The 17,770-nt window shown below is 46.7% G+C and overlaps 1 protein-coding gene across 1 annotated transcript in view; it reads left to right on the forward strand.

The window, feature by feature from the left end:
- The window catches only part of LOC134944741 (bile salt export pump-like), a 197,076-nt gene that overhangs the window by 169,227 nt on the left and 10,079 nt on the right, over window positions 1-17,770 (forward strand). The window contains exons 25-26 of the mRNA XM_063933573.1: window positions 14,926-15,123; window positions 16,075-16,281. Of these exons, the coding sequence (XP_063789643.1) occupies window positions 14,926-15,123; window positions 16,075-16,281 (405 nt within the window). The remainder of the gene's footprint in view (window positions 1-14,925; window positions 15,124-16,074; window positions 16,282-17,770) is intronic.

The raw sequence follows: 17,770 nt of genomic DNA on the forward strand, positions 1-17,770 counted from the left end.
GGATTGGAGGATGTCAGCTGAACCGAGTTTGAAGTATTAGAGGAGAGAATGCAGGTGATAAGGTTGTGATCTGAGAGTGGGAAAGGAGTGGTAGTGAGTTCAGAAGTGGAGCATAGTCTGGTGAATAGTAGATCAAGGCAGCGGACCTCCTAATGAGTAAAGTAGTCAGTACATTGGGAGGGGCCAAGAGAGGAGGTTAGAGAGAGTAGATTGGAGGCATGAGCAGCAGATTTTGGACTATCAATAGCAATATTAAAATCTCCCATGATAATGGTGGAGATGTCAGAGGATAAGAAGTGAGGGAGCCAGGCAGAAAAATCATCTAGAAATTGTTTGGGTTGCCCAGGTGGGTGATAGATAGCTGCAATATGCAGAGAAAAAGGAGTGCAAATTCTGATAGAATGTACTTCAAATGATGTAAATGTGAGTGATGGAACTTGTTGTAGAACTGTGTATGCGAAAAATTGGGATAGTAATAATCCAACTCCACCACCTTTACTGTTACCAGGCCTGGGGGTGTGTGTGAAGTGGAGACCACCGTGTGACAGTGCTGCAGGGGAGGCCATGTCTGGTTGTGTGAGCCATGTTTCTGTAATAGCCAGCAGGTTGAAGTTGTTATATATGAAGAGGTCATGAACAGATGTTCGTTTGTTACAAACAGAGCGTGCATTCCATAAGCCACATTTTAGTGATTTGGAGGGTGATGGGAGATATGTGATGTTTATGAGGTTAGCTGTATTTCTATATTGCTGTCAATCAAGTGAATGTGAGTAGGGCAGGTGTTTGGGACCTGGATTAGGTGAAATGTCACCAGCTAATAGCAATAAGAGAGAGAAGTAGATATAGTTGTATAACGTTTTTGAATGTTTTTTTATGGTGTCCAGTTGTGGATGTTATTGTTAAAGTACAAAGATGAGTAAAAAGCTCATGAGTGTTAAATAGAGGTGTGTGGATAATTGAGGCAGCAATGTGTACAAAGGGGTGGATTTGCAGGGACACTAGACAATGTATACAATGTAGACAATGTATTTGCTTTGAAGAGAATACCATGGAGTGCAATGAAGTACAACAATTTGAGGTGCATGGTGTGTTTGTGAAAGAAGGTATTGAGGTTAGAGCAAGTTTTTAAGTTGAACATTCAAATACTTGATTACTGGTGTTGTTCAGCTGTTAATTTACAAATACCTTATTAATGTGGATTCACATTGACCAGCACAGCTGACCCTAAATTGCATGTAATGAAAACTATGGCTAATTAATACAGGCTACCAATGAGAAAAATGCGATGTTTATGAAAGGCGATAGATTACACTGTATTGGACTAGGCAAACAGCCATATAGACCTTCATGAAGTATGGATTAATAAGTAAAATTTAAAGTATTATAATTGCATGCAAATCATGATAGAGCAAAAGTTGCTAAGCATTGATTGTTTGCATAGTGATCACAAAGTGAGGGTTGCAGTGTAATAATAAGATTTTACTCACCGGTAAATCTATTTCTCGTAGTCCGTAGTGGATGCTGGGACTCCGTAAGGACCATGGGGAATAGCGGCTCCGCAGGAGACTGGGCACAACTAAAGAAAGCTTTAGGACTACCTGGTGTGCACTGGCTCCTCCCACTATGACCCTCCTCCAGACCTCAGTTAGGATACTGTGCCCGGAAGAGCTGACACAATAAGGAAGGATTTTGAATCCCGGGTAAGACTCATACCAGCCACACCAATCACACCGTATAACTTGTGATACTATACCCAGTTAACAGTATGAAATATAACTGAGCCTCTCAACAGATGGCTCAACAATAACCCTTTAGTTAAACAGTAACTATATACAAGTATTGCAGACAATCCGCACTTGGGATGGGCGCCCAGCATCCACTACGGACTACGAGAAATAGATTTACCGGTGAGTAAAATCTTATTTTCTCTGACGTCCTAAGTGGATGCTGGGACTCCGTAAGGACCATGGGGACCAAAGCTCCCAAACGGGCGGGAGAGTGCGGATGACTCTGCAGCACCGAATGGGCAAACTCTAGGTCCTCCTCAGCCAGGGTGTCAAACTTGTAGAATTTAGCAAATGTGTTTGACCCCGACCAAGTAGCTGCTCGGCAAAGTTGTAAAGCCGAGACCCCTCGGGCAGCCGCCCAAGAAGAGCCCACCTTCCTTGTGGAATTGGCTTTCACTGATTTAGGATGCGGCAGTCCAGCCGCAGAATGTGCAAGCTGAATCGTACTACAGATCCAGCGAGCAATAGTCTGCTTTGAAGCAGGAGCACCCAGTTTGTTGGGTGCATACAGGATAAATAGCGAGTCAGTTTTCCTGACACTAGCCGTCCTGGAAACATAAATTTTCAGGGCCCTGACTACATCCAACAACTTGGAAGCCTCCAAGTCTTTAGTAGCCGCAGGCACCACGATAGGTTGGTGCACATGAAAGGCTGATACCACCTTAGGGAGAAACTGGGGACAAGTCCTCAATTCTGCCCTATCCATATGGAAAATTAGATAAGGGCCTTTACATGACAAAGCCGCCAATTCTGACACACGCCTGGCCGAAGCCAAGGCCAACAGCATGACCACTTTCCACGTGAGATATTTTAATTCCACGGTTTTAAGTGGCTCAAACCAATGTGACTTTAAGAAATCCAACACCACGTTGAGATCCCAAGGTGCCACTGGAGGCACAAAAGGGGGCTGAATATGCAGCACTCCCTTAACAAAAATCTGAACTTCAGGTAGCGAAGCCAGTTCTCTCTGGAAGAAAATCGATAGAGCCAAAATCTGGACCTTAATGGAACCCAATTTTAGGCCCATAGTCACCCCTGACTGTAGGAAGTGCAGAAAACGGCCCAGCTGAAATTCCTCCGTTGGGGCCTTCCTGGCCTCACACCATGCAACATATTTTCGCCAAATGCGGTGATAATGGTTTGCGGTCACTTCTTTCCTAGCTTTAATCAGCGTAGGAATGACTTCCTCCGGAATGCCCTTTTCCTTCAGGATCCGGTGTTCAACCGCCATGCCATCAAACGCAGCCGCGGTAAGTCTTGGAACAGACAGGGCCCCTGCTGCAGCAGGTCCTGTCTGAGCGGCAGAGGCCATGGGTCCTCTGAGATCATTTCTTGAAGTTCCGGGTACCAAGCTCTTCTTGGCCAATCCGGAACAATGAGTATAGTTCTTACTCCTCTTCTCCTTATTATCCTCAGTACCTTGGGTATGAGAGGAAGAGGAGGGAACACATAAACCGACCGGTACACCCACGGTGTCACTAGAGCGTCCACAGCTATCGCCTGAGGGTCTCTTGACCTGGCGCAATATCTTTCTAGCTTTTTGTTTAGGCGGGACGCCATCATGTCCACCTGTGGCCTTTCCCAACGGTTCACAATCAGTTGGAAGACTTCTGGATGAAGTCCCCACTCTCCCGGGTGGAGATCGTGCCTGCTGAGGAAGTCTGCTTCCCAGTTGTCCACTCCCGGAATAAACACTGCTGACAGTGCTAACACGTGATTTTCCGCCCATCGGAGAATCCTTGTGGCTTCTGCCATCGCCGTCCTGCTTCTTGTGCCTCCCTGTCGGTTTATATGGGCGACTGCCATAATGTTGTCTGACTGGATCAGTACCGGCTGGTTTTGAAGCAGGGGTTTTGCCTGACTTAGGGCATTGAAAATGGCCCTCAGTTCCAGAATATTTATGTGTAGGGAAGTCTCCTGACTTGACCATAGTCCTTGGAAGTTTCTTCCCTGTGTGACTGCCCCCCAGCCTCGAAGGCTGGCATCCGTGGTCACCAGGACCCAGTCCTGTATGCCGAATCTGCGGCCCTCTTGAAGATGAGCACTTTGCAGCCACCACAGCAGAGACACCCTGGTCCTTGGAGACAGGGTTATCAGCCGATGCATCTGAAGATGCGATCCGGACCACTTGTCCAACAGGTCCCACTGAAAAGTCCTTGCATGGAACCTGCCGAATGGAATTGCTTCGTAGGAAGCTACCATTTTTCCCAGGACTCGCGTGCAGTGATGCACCGACACCTGTTTTGGTTTTAGGAGGCCTCTGACTAAAGATGACAGCTCCTTGGCCTTCTCCTCCGGGAGAAACACTTTTTTCTGTTCTATGTCCAGAACCATCCCCAGGAACAGTAGACGTGTCGTAGGGACCAGCTGTGACTTTGGAATATTTAGAATCCAACCGTGCTGTTGTAGCGCCTCCCGAGATAGTGCTACCCCGACCAACAACTGCTCCCTGGACCTTGCCTTTATCAGGAGATCGTGTAAGTACGGGATAATTAAAACTCCCTTTTTTAGAAGGAGTATCATCATTTCGGCCATTACCTTGGTAAATACCCTCGGTGCCGTGGACAGACCAAACGGCAACGTCTGGAATTGGTAATGACAATCCTGTACCACAAATCTGAGGTACTCCTGGTGAGGATGGTAAATGGGGACATGTAGGTAAGCATCCTTGATGTCCAGCGATACCATGTATTCTCCCTCGTCCAGGCTTGCAATAACCGCCCTGAGCGATTCCATCTTGAACTTGAATTTTTTATATATATATGTGTTCAAGGATTTCAAATTTAAAATGGGTCTCACCGAACCGTCCGGTTTCGGTACCACAAACATTGTGGAATAGTAACCCCGTCCTTGTTGAAGGAGGGGCACATGGACTATCACCTGCTGGGAATACAGCTTGTGAATTGCCTCTAGCACTGCCTCCCTGCCTGAGGGAGTTGTTGGCAAGGCAGATTTGAGGAAACGGCGGGGGGGAGACGTCTCGAATTCCAGCTTGTACCCCTGAGATACTACTTGAAGGATCCAGGGATCCACCCGTGAGCGAGCCCACTGATTGCTGAAGTTTTTGAGACGGGCCCCCACCGTACCTGGCTCCGCCTGTGGAGCCCCAGCGTCATGCGGTGGACTTGGAGGAAGCGGGGGAGGACTTTTGTTCCTGGGAACTGGCTGTATGCTGCAGCTTTTTCCCTCTACCTCTGCCTCTGGGCAGAAAGGACGCGCCTTTAACCCGCTTGCCCTTATGGGGCCGAAAGGACTGTACCTGATAATACGGTGCTTTCTTTGGCTGTGAGGGAACATGGGGTAAAAATGCTGACTTCCCAGCTGTTGCTGTGGAAACGAGGTCCGAGAGACCATCCCCGAACAACTCCTCACCCTTATAAGGCAAAACTTCCATGTGCCTTTTAGAATCTGCATCACCTGTCCACTGCCGAGTCCATAACCCTCTCCTGGCAGAAATGGACATTGCACTTATTTTAGATGCCAGCCGGCAAATATCCCTCTGTGCATCTCTCATGTATAAGACTGCGTCTTTAATATGCTCTACGGTTAGCAATATAGTGTCCCTGTCTAGGGTATCAATATTTTCCGACAGGGAATCTGACCACGCAGCTGCAGCACTGCACATCCATGCTGAAGCAATAGCTGGTCTCAGTATAATACCTGTGTGTGTATATACAGACTTCAGGATAGCCTCCTGCTTTCTATCAGCAGGCTCCTTTAGGGCGGCCGTATCCGGAGACGGTAGTGCCACCTTTTTTGACAAGCGTGTGAGCGCTTTATCCACCCTAGGGGATGTTTCCCAACGTGACCTATCCTCTGGCGGGAAAGGGTACGTCATTAGTAACCTTTTAGAAATTACCAGTTTCTTATCGGGGGAAGCCCACGCTTCTTCACACACTTCATTTAATTCCTCAGATGGAGGAAAAACTACTGGTAGTTTTCTCTCTCCAAACATAATACCCTTTTTTGTGGTTCCTGGGGTAACATCAGAAATGTGCAACACATTTTTCATTGCCTCAATCATGTAACGTGTGGCCCTATTGGAAGTTACATTAGTCTCATCGTCGTCGACACTGGAGTCAGTATCCGTGTCGACATCTGTGTCTGCCATCTGAGGTAGCGGGCGTTTTAGAGCCCCTGATGGCTTTTGAGACGCCAGGGCAGGCACAGGCTGAGAAGCCGGCTGTCCCATATTTGGTATGTCGTCAAACCTTTTATGTAAGGAGTCGACACTGTCGCGTAATTCCTTCCACATAACCATCCACTCAGGTGTCGACCCCGCAGGGGGTAACATCACATTTATCGGCATCTGCTCCACCTCCACATAAGCCTCCTCCTCAAACATGTCGACACAGACGTACCGACACACCGCACACACACAGGGAATGCTCTGACAGAGGACAGGACCCCACAAAGCCCTTTGGGGAGACAGAGAGAGAGTATGCCAGCACACACCAGAGCGCTATATAACACAGGGATGAACACTATAACTGAGTGATTTTCCCTTATAGCTGCTTATATATATACTGCTGCGCCTAAATTTAGTGCCCCCCCCCTCTCTTTTTTACCCTTTGTAGTCTTGAAACTGCAGGGGAGAGCCTGGGAGCGATCCTTCCAGCGGAGCTGTGAGGGAAAAATGGCGCCAGTGTGCTGAGGGAGATAGCCCCGCCCCTTTTTTCGGCGGACTTTCTCCCGCTTTTTTATGGATCCTGGCAGGGGTATTTTTCACATATATAGCCTCTAGGACTATATATTGTGATTATTTTGCCAGCCAAGCAGGGCCGGAGCTTCCACTAGGCAGCTTTAGGCAATTGCCTAGGGGCACCGGGACCTGAGGGGGCGGCCTGCTACAGCTACATGAAAAAGGTACCGTGGTCCTACCTCTTACAGCTGCCGCAATCCCCCAGCACTCATCTGACAGTAGCCGCGACTGCCACGCTCCGCCTTCACCCGCCACAGGCAGTAACTTTGACATCTCCTGGAGACCTGGCGAGGGGTGACATACGGTACTACTCTTCATTTCAGGCTCTTTCACAGACTACTCTGCAATGCAGCCTGCAGGTAAAGGTGGCTGCACAGTGCACTGTCTGCATTTGATGAGGAAAGAGGGGGAGAGCAGCAGTCTGGGTGTGTGTGCGGGGGGAGATGAGCAGTAGGCATGCACACAGTCTTAGGGGATAATCAGCAGCATGCACACAGATGGTGGGGGATAGAACAGGAGACATTTAACGGGGGGGGGGGGGTGAGAGCAGCAGGCACCCGCAGAGACTGGGGAGATGGGGAGAAGGGAGCAGCCATGCAACAGACTGGGGGTGGGGGAGAGCAGCAGTATGCCTTTCACCAGAAGGGTGGGTATAGGGAAGGGGCAGTAGGCAGAAGTTTTGCCTAGGGTGCCAATAAACCTTGCACCGGCCCTGCAGCCAAGGTGTTAATATTGCTGCTCAGGGCGCCCCCCCCCAGCGCCCTGCACCCATCAGTGACCGGAGTGTGAGGTGTGCATGAGGAGCAATGGCGCACAGCTGCTGTGCTGTGCGCTACCTTGTTGAAGACCGAAGTCTTCTGCCGCCGATTTTCAGGACCATCTTCATGCTTCTGGCTCTGTAAGGGGGACGGCGGCGCGGCTCCGGGACCGGACGATCGGGTCCTGTGTTCGATCCCTCTGGAGCTAATGGTGTCCAGTAGCCTAAGAAGCCCAAACTAGCTGCAAGCAGGTAGGTTCGCTTCTTCTCCCCTTAGTCCCTCGTAGCAATGAGTCTGTTGCCAGCAGATCTCACTGAAAATAGAAAACCTAAAATATACTTTCTTTTCTAGGAGCTCAGGAGAGCCCCTAGTGTGCATACAGCTCAGCCAAACAAGATTCTAACTGAGGTCTGGAGGAGGGTCATAGTGGGAGGAGCCAGTGCACACCAGGTAGTCCTAAAGCTTTCTTTAGTTGTGCCCAGTCTCCTGCGGAGCCGCTATTCCCCATGGTCCTTACGGAGTCCCAGCATCCACTTAGGACGTCAGAGAAATATACGTACATTAGAAATTGCAAAGAAGTTCATTTGTGGTTGTTGTAAGTGCTTGCTGTTTCCTTTCAGTTTTCGTACAGTTGAAGTACAGGCTAAGTATAGGCTGACAAACACTTATATTTCTAAACCATGGGGATAATTCCAAGTTGATCGCAGCAGGAAATTTATTATCAGTTGGGCAAAACCATGTGCACTGCAGGGGGGCAGATATAACATTTGCAGTGAGAGTTAGATTTGGGTGGATTATTTTGTTTCTGTGCAGGGTAAATACTGGCTGCTTTATTTTTACACTGCAATTAAGATTGCAGATTGAACTCACCACACCCAAATCTAACTCTCTCTGCACATGTTATATCTGCCTCCCCTGCAGTGCACATGGTTTTGCCCAACTGCTAAAACATTTCCTGCTGCGATCAACTTGGAATTACCCCCTTTGATTTCTGCACCCTGCTATGTCAGTCAGGCTGTCAGCCATGCAACCCTTAATATGTAGACCAAATCCCAAGTGTTTGAATTTTCCCGATTAAAGCCACACCTCACTACCCATCACCCACAGAGGGGTTGTGAGGAGAGCAATACATTTAAAACAGATGCTGAGGGGGCGAGATACCATCACAGAAACACAAAACACTAAAGGTGGGTACACACTGATAGATATATCTGCAGATCAATTGATCTGCAGATATATCTATGGACGGATCGGGCAGTGTGCTGTGCATACACACTGCCCGATCCATCGGGGACTGACGTCATGAACTGGTACATGCCCGCCCAGTTCAGCTGTCAATCACCGCCAGCTGCAGCAGCATGTGTACGGGCCGCTGTACACACACAGCAATGCGCCAATATATTGATAGATATATTGGCCGTCGACTGTGCTGCGGGACCAATGAGATATGTCTGTGAACGACGGAGTTCACAGACATATCGCCCGTACACACTGGCCGACGGACCCGTGATATATATATATCGGCCAGTGTGTACCCACCTTAACAGATTGCTACTGTATATGTTACTATGCTTGTTTCTAAATACAGTATGACCTAAGAATTTTTTATTTTTTTAATTTCTATTTCTGTATAATTGATATATTACATAAACTTCCAGTGCCATGAAATGAAATCACATGAATTATTCGTTCTAATCAATGGTATTATTGGTCCAAATCACTGGAAGAAAATGACAAAATCATTGGAATCATTTGGCAAGATCACTGTAATTAATAATTAATTATAAATCACTGATATTAATTGGTAAAATCTCGCTATCGCCTGCCTAGTGAAGTGGAATCTAGATGGGATTTTGTACCAGGGACACAATAACTTCAGGGTCATTCCGAGTTGTTCGCTCATTGCCGATTTTCGCTATGCTGCGATTTGTTGCTAATTGCGCATGCGCAAGGTACGCAGGGCGCATGCGCTTAGTTATTTAACTAAAAACTTAGCAGTTTTGCTGTGGATCCTGCGGCGCTTTTCAGTCACACTGTTGATCGGTGAATGATTGACAGGAAAGGGGCGTTTCTGGGTGGTAACTGAGCATTTTCCGGGAGTGTGCTAAAAAACGCAGGCGTGTCAGGGAAAAACGCAGGAGTGTCTGGAGAAACGGGGGAGTGGCTGGCCGAACGCAGGGCGTGTTTGTGACGTCAAACCAGGAACTAAACGGACTGAGCTGATCGCAATCTGTGAGTAGGTCTGGAGCTACTCAGAAACTGCAAAGAATTATTTAGTAGCAATTCTGCTACTCTTTCGTTCGCTATTCTGCAAAGCTAAGATACACTCCCAGAGGGCGGCGGCCTAGCGTGTGCAATGCTGCTAAAAGCAGCTAGCGAGCGAACAACTCGGAATGAGGGTCTTCATCAGTTGTTTAAATCCCAATGCACTAATGGCAGAAAATGGGCGCACTTCTAACAGCGCACTGATTATACTGAGAACTGATTATACTGATCAATCACTGATTATACTGAGCACTGATTTTACTGAGCACTGATGATACTACAGAGAACTGATACTGAGCAGCGAGAACAGCACTGTACTATTGTACTGTAGTATACTGGTCACCACAATGCTGCACTGTACTACTATATACTGCTCCCAACAATGCAGCACGGATATGGAATGGATACTTGCAGTGAAACGGAGCTGCAAGATACAGCAATGGCCTACTGTACTGTACAACTATATACTGTTGGTCACCAAAATGCTGCACTGTACTACTATATATACTGCTCACAAAAATGCAGCACAGATATGGAATGGATACTTGCAGTGACACAGAGCTGCAAGATACAGCAATGGCCTACTGTACTGTACAACTATACACTGTTGTTCACCAAAATGCTGCACTGTACTACTATATACTGCTCCCAACAATGCAGCACGGATATGGAATGGATACTTGCAGTGACACGGAGCTGCAAGATACAGCAGTGGCCTACTGTACTGTACAACTATATACTGTTGGTCACCAAAATGCTGCACTGTACTACTATATATACTGCTCACAAAAATGCAGCACAGATATGGAATGGATACTTGCAGTGACACAGAGCTGCAAGATACAGCAATGGCCTACTGTACTGTACAACTATATACTGTTGGTCACCAAAATGCTGCACTGTACTACTATATATACTGCTCACAAAAATGCAGCACAGATATCGAATGGATACTTGCAGTGACACAGAGCTGCAAGATACAGCAATGGCCTACTGTACTGTACAACTATATACTATTGGTCACCAAAATGCAGCACACTGAGCACAGATATTTGCAGCACACTGAGCACAGATATGGAGCTTTTCAGGCAGAGAACGTAGATATTTGCAGCACACTGAGCACAGATATTTGCAGCACACTGAGCACAGATTACGGAGCTTTTCAGGCAGAGAACGTAGCCACGTCCTCTCAGTTCAATCTCCAATGCACAAGTGAAAATGGCGGTGACGCGCGGCTCTTTATATACAATACGAATCTCGCGAGAATCCGACAGCGGGATGATGACGTTCGGCCTCGTTCGGGTTAACCAAGCAAGGCGGGAAGATCCGAGGCTGCCTCGGACTTAACCACGGACATGTGGACAAGTGGAGCAGGGCAGGGTCAGGACTATATGACTGTGACAGCCCACTGGGTAGATGTATGGACTCCCGCCGCAAGAACAGCAGCGGCGGCACCAGTAGCAGCATCTCGCAAACGCCAACTCTTTCCTAGGCAGGCTACGCTTTGTATCACCGGTTTCCAGAATACGCACACAGCTGAAAACCTCTTACGGCAACTGAGGAAGATCATCGCGGAATGGCTTACCCCAATTGGACTCTCCTGTGGATTTGTGGCATCGGACAACGCCAGCAATATTGTGTGTGCATTAAATATGGGCAAATTCCAGCACGTCCCATGTTTTGCACATACCTTGAATTTGGTGGTGCAGAATTTTTAAAAAAACGAGAGGGGCTTGCAAGAGATGCTGTCGGTGGCCAGAAGAATTGCGGGACACTTTCGGCGTACAGGCACCACGTACAGAAGACTGGAGCACCACCAAAAACGCCTGAACCTGCCCTGCCATCATCTGAAGCAAGAAGTGGTAACGAGGTGGAATTCAACCCTATATATGCTTCAGAGGTTGGAGGAGCAGCAAAAGGCCATTCAAGCCTATACAATTCAGCACGATATAGGAGGTGGAATGCACCTGTCTCAAGCGCAGTGGAGAATGATTTCAACGTTGTGCAAGGTTCTGCTGCCCTTTGAACTTGCCACACGTGAAGTCAGTTCAGACACTGCCAGCCTGAGTCAGGTCATTCCCCTCATCAGGCTTTTGCAGAAGAAGCTGGAGACATTGAAGGAGGAGCTAACACGGAGCGATTCCGCTAGGCATGTGGGACTTGTGGATGGAGCCCTTAATTCGCTTAACAAGGATTCACGGGTGGTCAATCTGTTGAAATCAGATCACTACATTTTGGCCACCGTGCTCGATCCTAGATTTAAAACCTACCTTGGATCTCTCTTTCCGGCAGACACAAGTCTGCTGGGGTTCAAAGACCTGCTGGTGAGAAAATTGTCAAGTCAAGCGGAACGCGACCTGTCAACATCTCCTCCTTCACATTCTCCCGCAACTGGGGGTGCGAGGAAAAGGCTCAGAATTCCGAGCCCACCCGCTGGCGGTGATGCAGGGCAGTCTGGAGCGACTGCTGATGCTGACATCTGGTCCGGACTGAAGGACCTGCCAACGATTACGGACATGTCGTCTACTGTCACTGCATATGATTCTCTCCCCATTGAAAGAATGGTGGAGGATTATATGAGTGACCGCATCCAAGTAGGCACGTCAGACAGTCCGTACTTATACTGGCAGGAAAAAGAGGCAATTTGGAGGCCCTTGCACAAACTGGCTTTATTCTACCTAAGTTGCCCTCCCACAAGTGTGTACTCCGAAAGAGTGTTTAGTGCCGCCGCTCACCTTGTCAGCAATCGGCGTACGAGGTTACTTCCAGAAAATGTGGAGAAGATGATGTTCATTAAAATGAATTATAATCAATTCCTCCGTGGAGACATTGACCAGCAGCAATTGCCTCCACAAAGTACACAGGGAGCTGAGATGGTGGATTCCAGTGGGGACGAATTGATAATCTGTGAGGAGGGGGATGTACACGGTGATATATCGGAGGATGATGATGAGGTGGACATCTTGCCTCTGTAGGGCCAGTTTGTGCAAGGAGAGATTAATTGCTTCTTTTTTGGTGGGGGTCCAAACCAACCCGTCATTTCAGTCACAGTCGTGTGGCAGACCCTGTCACTGAAATGATGGGTTGGTTAAAGTGTGCATGTCCTGTTTATACAACATAAGGGTGGGTGGGAGGGCCCAAGGACAATTCCATCTTGCACCTCTTTTTTCTTTAATTTTTCTTTGCGTCATGTGCTGTTTGGGGAGTATTTTTTTGAAGGGCCATCCTGCGTGACACTGCAGTGCCACTCCTAGATGGGCCAGGTGTTTGTGTCGGCCACTAGGGTCGCTTACCTTACTCACACAGCTACCTCATTGCGCCTCTTTTTTTCTTTGCGTCATGTGCTGTTTGGGGAGTGTTTTTTGGAAGGGCCATCCTGCGTGACACTGCAGTGCCACTCCTAGATGGGCCAGGTGTTTGTGTCGGCCACTAGGGTTGCTTACCTTACTCACACAGCTACCTCATTGCGCCTCTTTTTTTCTTTGCATCATGTGCTGTTTGGGGAGTGTTTTTTGGAAGGGCCATCCTGCGTGACACTGCAGTGCCACTCCTAGATGGGCCAGGTGTTTGTGTCGGCCACTAGGATCGCTTAGCTTAGTCATCCAGCGACCTCGGTGCAAATTTTAGGACTAAAAATAATATTGTGAGGTGTGAGGTGTTCAGAATAGACTGAAAATGAGTGGAAATTATGGTTTTTGAGGTTAATAATACTTTGGGATCAAAATGACCCCCAAATTCTATGATTTAAGCTGTTTTTTAGTGTTTTTTGAAAAAAACACCCGAATCCAAAACACACCCGAATCCGACAAAAAAAATTCGGTGAGGTTTTGCCAAAACGCGTTCGAACCCAAAACACGGCCGCGGAACCGAACCCAAAACCAAAACCCAAAACCCGAAAAATTTCAAGTGCACATCTCTAGATAATATGCAATGTAAAACTTATAGAGCAGGAGTAGGAAATGTGCCCTGTTTAGGTAAAACTGTGGCGGGTCATGTTGGGATGAATATTTCTACAGCAGCTGGAGTGCCGCACAAAGGGGGTTATTCAGGTTTATTAGCAAACCAGAAAAGCACACTAATAGGCAAAACCATGGGGGTCATTCCGAGTTGATCGCTCGCTGATGTGGTTGTTTCTGGGCAGAAACTGACCGTTTTCCGGGAGTGTGCTAAAAAACGCAGGAGTGTCAGGCACAAACGCAGGAGTGGCTGGAGTAACGGGGGAGTGGCTGGGCGAACGCAGGGCGTGTTTGTGATGTCAAACCAAGAACTAAACAGTCTGCAGTGATCGCAATCTAGGAGTAGGTCTGGAGCTACTCAGAAACTGCAGGAAAAGATTTTCGAGCAATTCTGCTAATCTTTCGGTCGCACTTCTGCTAAGCTAAGATACACTCCCAGAGTGCGGCGGCTTAGCATTTGCACTGCTGCTAAAAGCAGCTAGCAAGAAATCAACTCGGAATGAGGGCCCATGTGCAGTGCAGATGTAACATGTGCAGAGAGATTAGATTTGGGTGAGGTATGTTCAAACTGAAATCTAAAGTGTAGAAATAAAGCTGCCAGTATTTACCCTGCACAGAAACAATATAACAACCCACTCAAATATAAATCTCTCTGCACATGTTACATCTGCCATCCCTTCACAATGCAACATGGTTTTGCCCATTAGTGTGCTTTTTTGGATTGCTAACAACTCTGAATAACCCATTGTTTACCAGTGTTATAAAAGCATCAGTTCTTAACTTAGAAAGGGCTTTTATAATGGGGGTCATTCCGAGTTGATCGTAGCGTGATGCCACGCAGCTGCCGCAGCCTACCCCCCCAACTGTCCGGCCACGCCTGCGTTGGCTGGACCATGCCCCCTAAACGGCGGCTTAACGCTGCCGTCCAGCCCCCTCCCGCCCAGCGACTGCCTCTGCCTCAGAGGCGATCGCTAGGCAACGACGGCTGGCATGCGCCAGCGTACTGCGGCGCCTGACCATGTGCAGTTCTGTCCCGTTCTGACCCGTTCGCTGCGCTGCGATAAACTGCAGCGAGCGATCGGGTCGGAATGACCCCCATTATGTCTTAGGTGTCTATCAATTGCTACCAATAACAGCTATGCAACTCAGTAAGGCCCTGTCCGTTCACACGTTCCTAGCACGTCATTGGTTCCTACTGTACAAGAGACACAGATGCTGATTTAGTGTTTTACATTAATTTGTTTCTTTTTGTAAAATCTGAATTTTTCTACAATGCATCTGTACTTCCTTATAGTATAATTTAGGAGGTACTTAAAAAGTGCCTTAATTATGAGGAAACGGACCTGCTCAGCATAATTTTGGCTTGATAATAGGCCATCTAATAAACTCACACATGGTGAAAACAGTAATGATTTAATGCTGTGCTCTTCATTCATGTCTTGTATATAACTCCACAGGACAATTTCAAAGGGGACATTCAGTTTGTGGACTGCAAATTCACGTATCCCAGTCGTCCAGTCACCATGGTCTTGCAGGGTCTGTCCGTTGCTGTGAATTCTGGTCAGACTCTTGCTTTTGTTGGAAGCAGCGGTTGTGGAAAAAGTACATGTGTCCAATTACTGGAGAGATTCTATGACCCTGATGAGGGTAAAGTTGTAAGTAGAATGTTTCTCTATAATTCTCTAAATTCCATCATTATATCTGAAAAGCTCAGTGTTGATGTTTAGTGGACAGTTAGTGACTGAGTGTCACACATTGCCAATGTACAAGGAGTGGAGCAATTGTGTCTCTAATTCGCTAATAAGTTGAACAGTGCATGTGTCCCGTGGTGGGTATGCACAGAGGCACAGCTGTGATTGAGATGCATGGTATCAGAAATGTAGTGTAAATATGCTGGGCATTCCTGGCTGCTGGTTATTCATACGCACAGAGATGGTCCATCTTGTTGGAGTGTTGCCGGGCTTGTTGATGAAGAGGTTATAAACTCAGACCCATAATGCTCACATAGGAGGCCATACTCTGATGGAGAATCTGCACCTAACAAGGGGAATGGTGCAAGCTTCAATTGTGCAGCAGATTCTTACATCTAAAGATGCACCAATAGGTATTGGAGCATTTTTAGACCCTCATAGTGGGTGTCTCAGTCCTTGCACACGTACAGTTGTCACGCAGGGCAATTCTTGTAGCGGTATTTGTATGAAATCACAGAAGCAATACCATCAAAAGGCGTGCACACAGACGTTGCAGCACATGACTTGGCTCGTAATGAGGAGGACGCTCCTAATGTGGTAGTAAGATGGGCTCCTCTGACGTGACATTTTCACTCATTTCACCAGGAGAATTACAGTACCAATCAGATCTGGGAAATGCAGCTTTTATTTTTTTTTGCTTGTAAACGTTGCTCAGGTAAATGTGAAAAGCATACAGCCATTGTAAAGAATTTTGTATTTTATTATTTATTTATAATTAGGTATTTGATTAATTAGATATTTGTTTAATCCACATCTATGGCTTAAAGCCCTGAAAGCTGAACATTTTAATTTCTGTCCTTGTTGCCTGTATGCTGTACACTGTATACGTCTAATGTAACGTGTTCCTATATGCAGCTTGTGGATGGTCACATAACCTCCAGTGTGAACATAGCATTTTTAAGAAGCAAGATCGGCATAGTGTCCCAGGAGCCTGTGTTATTTGAGGGCAGCATTGCTGATAACATCAAGTATGGTGATAACGCTCGGGACATATCAATGGAGGAAGTGATCACGGCTGCAAAGAAGGCACACTTACATGAGTTTGTCATGTCCTTGCCAGATGTGAGTATATAATGATAAACTATTCATAATGTATTACGGTCACATTCTGTTATAGGTATCAGCTATCGTTACTGTAGCGCAGAAAACGGTAGTGATGGACTTCAGCAGGTAGAAGCCAAAATATCATAATACAAGTTTACTAATCTCCCCACAAGGAGACGCCAAATAGATGTTTGCATATACAATAAGTAAATATAATAGTAAGTGGTCAGGTTGCAGCCCAGAAGTCTAGCCCATTTGTTGTAGTTAAAACATGTTGTGAATTGAAAGCCAAGAACTGATATACAGCAGTTCAACTAATTAAAGGCAAATGCAAGCCAAGGTCTGGAACATGGTAATTTAGAAAAGAGTAAGCTGGAGCAAGCCATGGTCTGGTACATGGTAATTCCTCAAAGAGTAATGCTGGCCATACACTTGTGCGATTGCATGCGATGCGATATCGGGCCCAATTTCCCTTGAAGCTCACATTGCAATAAATCGCATTGAAAGTGCTTTTTTTTCTGCATTCAATGCGCATACAATCTTGAGATTTATTGCATGCCCCCGGAAATTGGGTGACCAGAAATGGGTGGAGGGGAGTGTCCAGGAAGTGAGCTAAATAACTCACAGATCGCACATCGCATTGTGATAAATTGGATGTGGTAAAAACAGCATGCGATCGCGTGTGAGATCCAATAAATATTAAGTGCAGCACATAAGATCTTGAGACACGAGATTCGACCGGCGTGCCCGCGCATCGCGTCGCATGCTACATAAGATGTGCCTACAATCCTGCAATTTTTCGCACAGATGCGGTCAAAATCATAGGATTTTACCAGACATCTCACAAGTGTATGGGCACCATTAGTTGGAGCAAATCAAGGACTGGTAGATAGTAATTCATCAAAGCAGTACTGTAGTTTGGAGCAAGTCAAGGTCTGGTACATGGTAATTCCTCAAAGAGTAAGTTGGAGCAAATCAAGTTCTGGTAGAGCAAGCCATGGTCTGGTACATGGTAATTCAGTAGAGGAGTAGTCAGGTGTGACGCCAACATCTGATATATAACAGTAACTCACAAGAATGACAGGGATACAGCCAATGTTTGGTACATGGTAATTAAGCAGAACTCTAGTCAGGACAGGAGTAAGGCTAACATCTGATACTGTACATAGTACGTCAGCTGAGCTATAGTGAAGAAAAAAAAACCAAGGCTTGGTACCCTGTAATTCAACAGAATGATAGGAATACAGTAACCTATAGATGGTTTGGTAAATGGTAAATCAGCAGAGTAAAGCCAATGTCTGGTAAATGGTATTCAGCACAGAGGTAGTCAATAATAAAGCCAAGGTCTGGTATGCATACACAGTAATTCATATAGAGAAATAGTAATATCTAGTACTGTACACAGAAATTCAATTAGAAAACAACTGCAGGGGATTCAATAATCTGGCAATTTGAGAACAATGTCAGATAATTGTAACTGGTGCTGTGCACCAGGATCTCCTGATAA

This window comes from Pseudophryne corroboree, chromosome 7 (genome assembly GCF_028390025.1).
Source record: "Pseudophryne corroboree isolate aPseCor3 chromosome 7, aPseCor3.hap2, whole genome shotgun sequence".
Taxonomy (NCBI): domain Eukaryota; kingdom Metazoa; phylum Chordata; class Amphibia; order Anura; family Myobatrachidae; genus Pseudophryne; species Pseudophryne corroboree.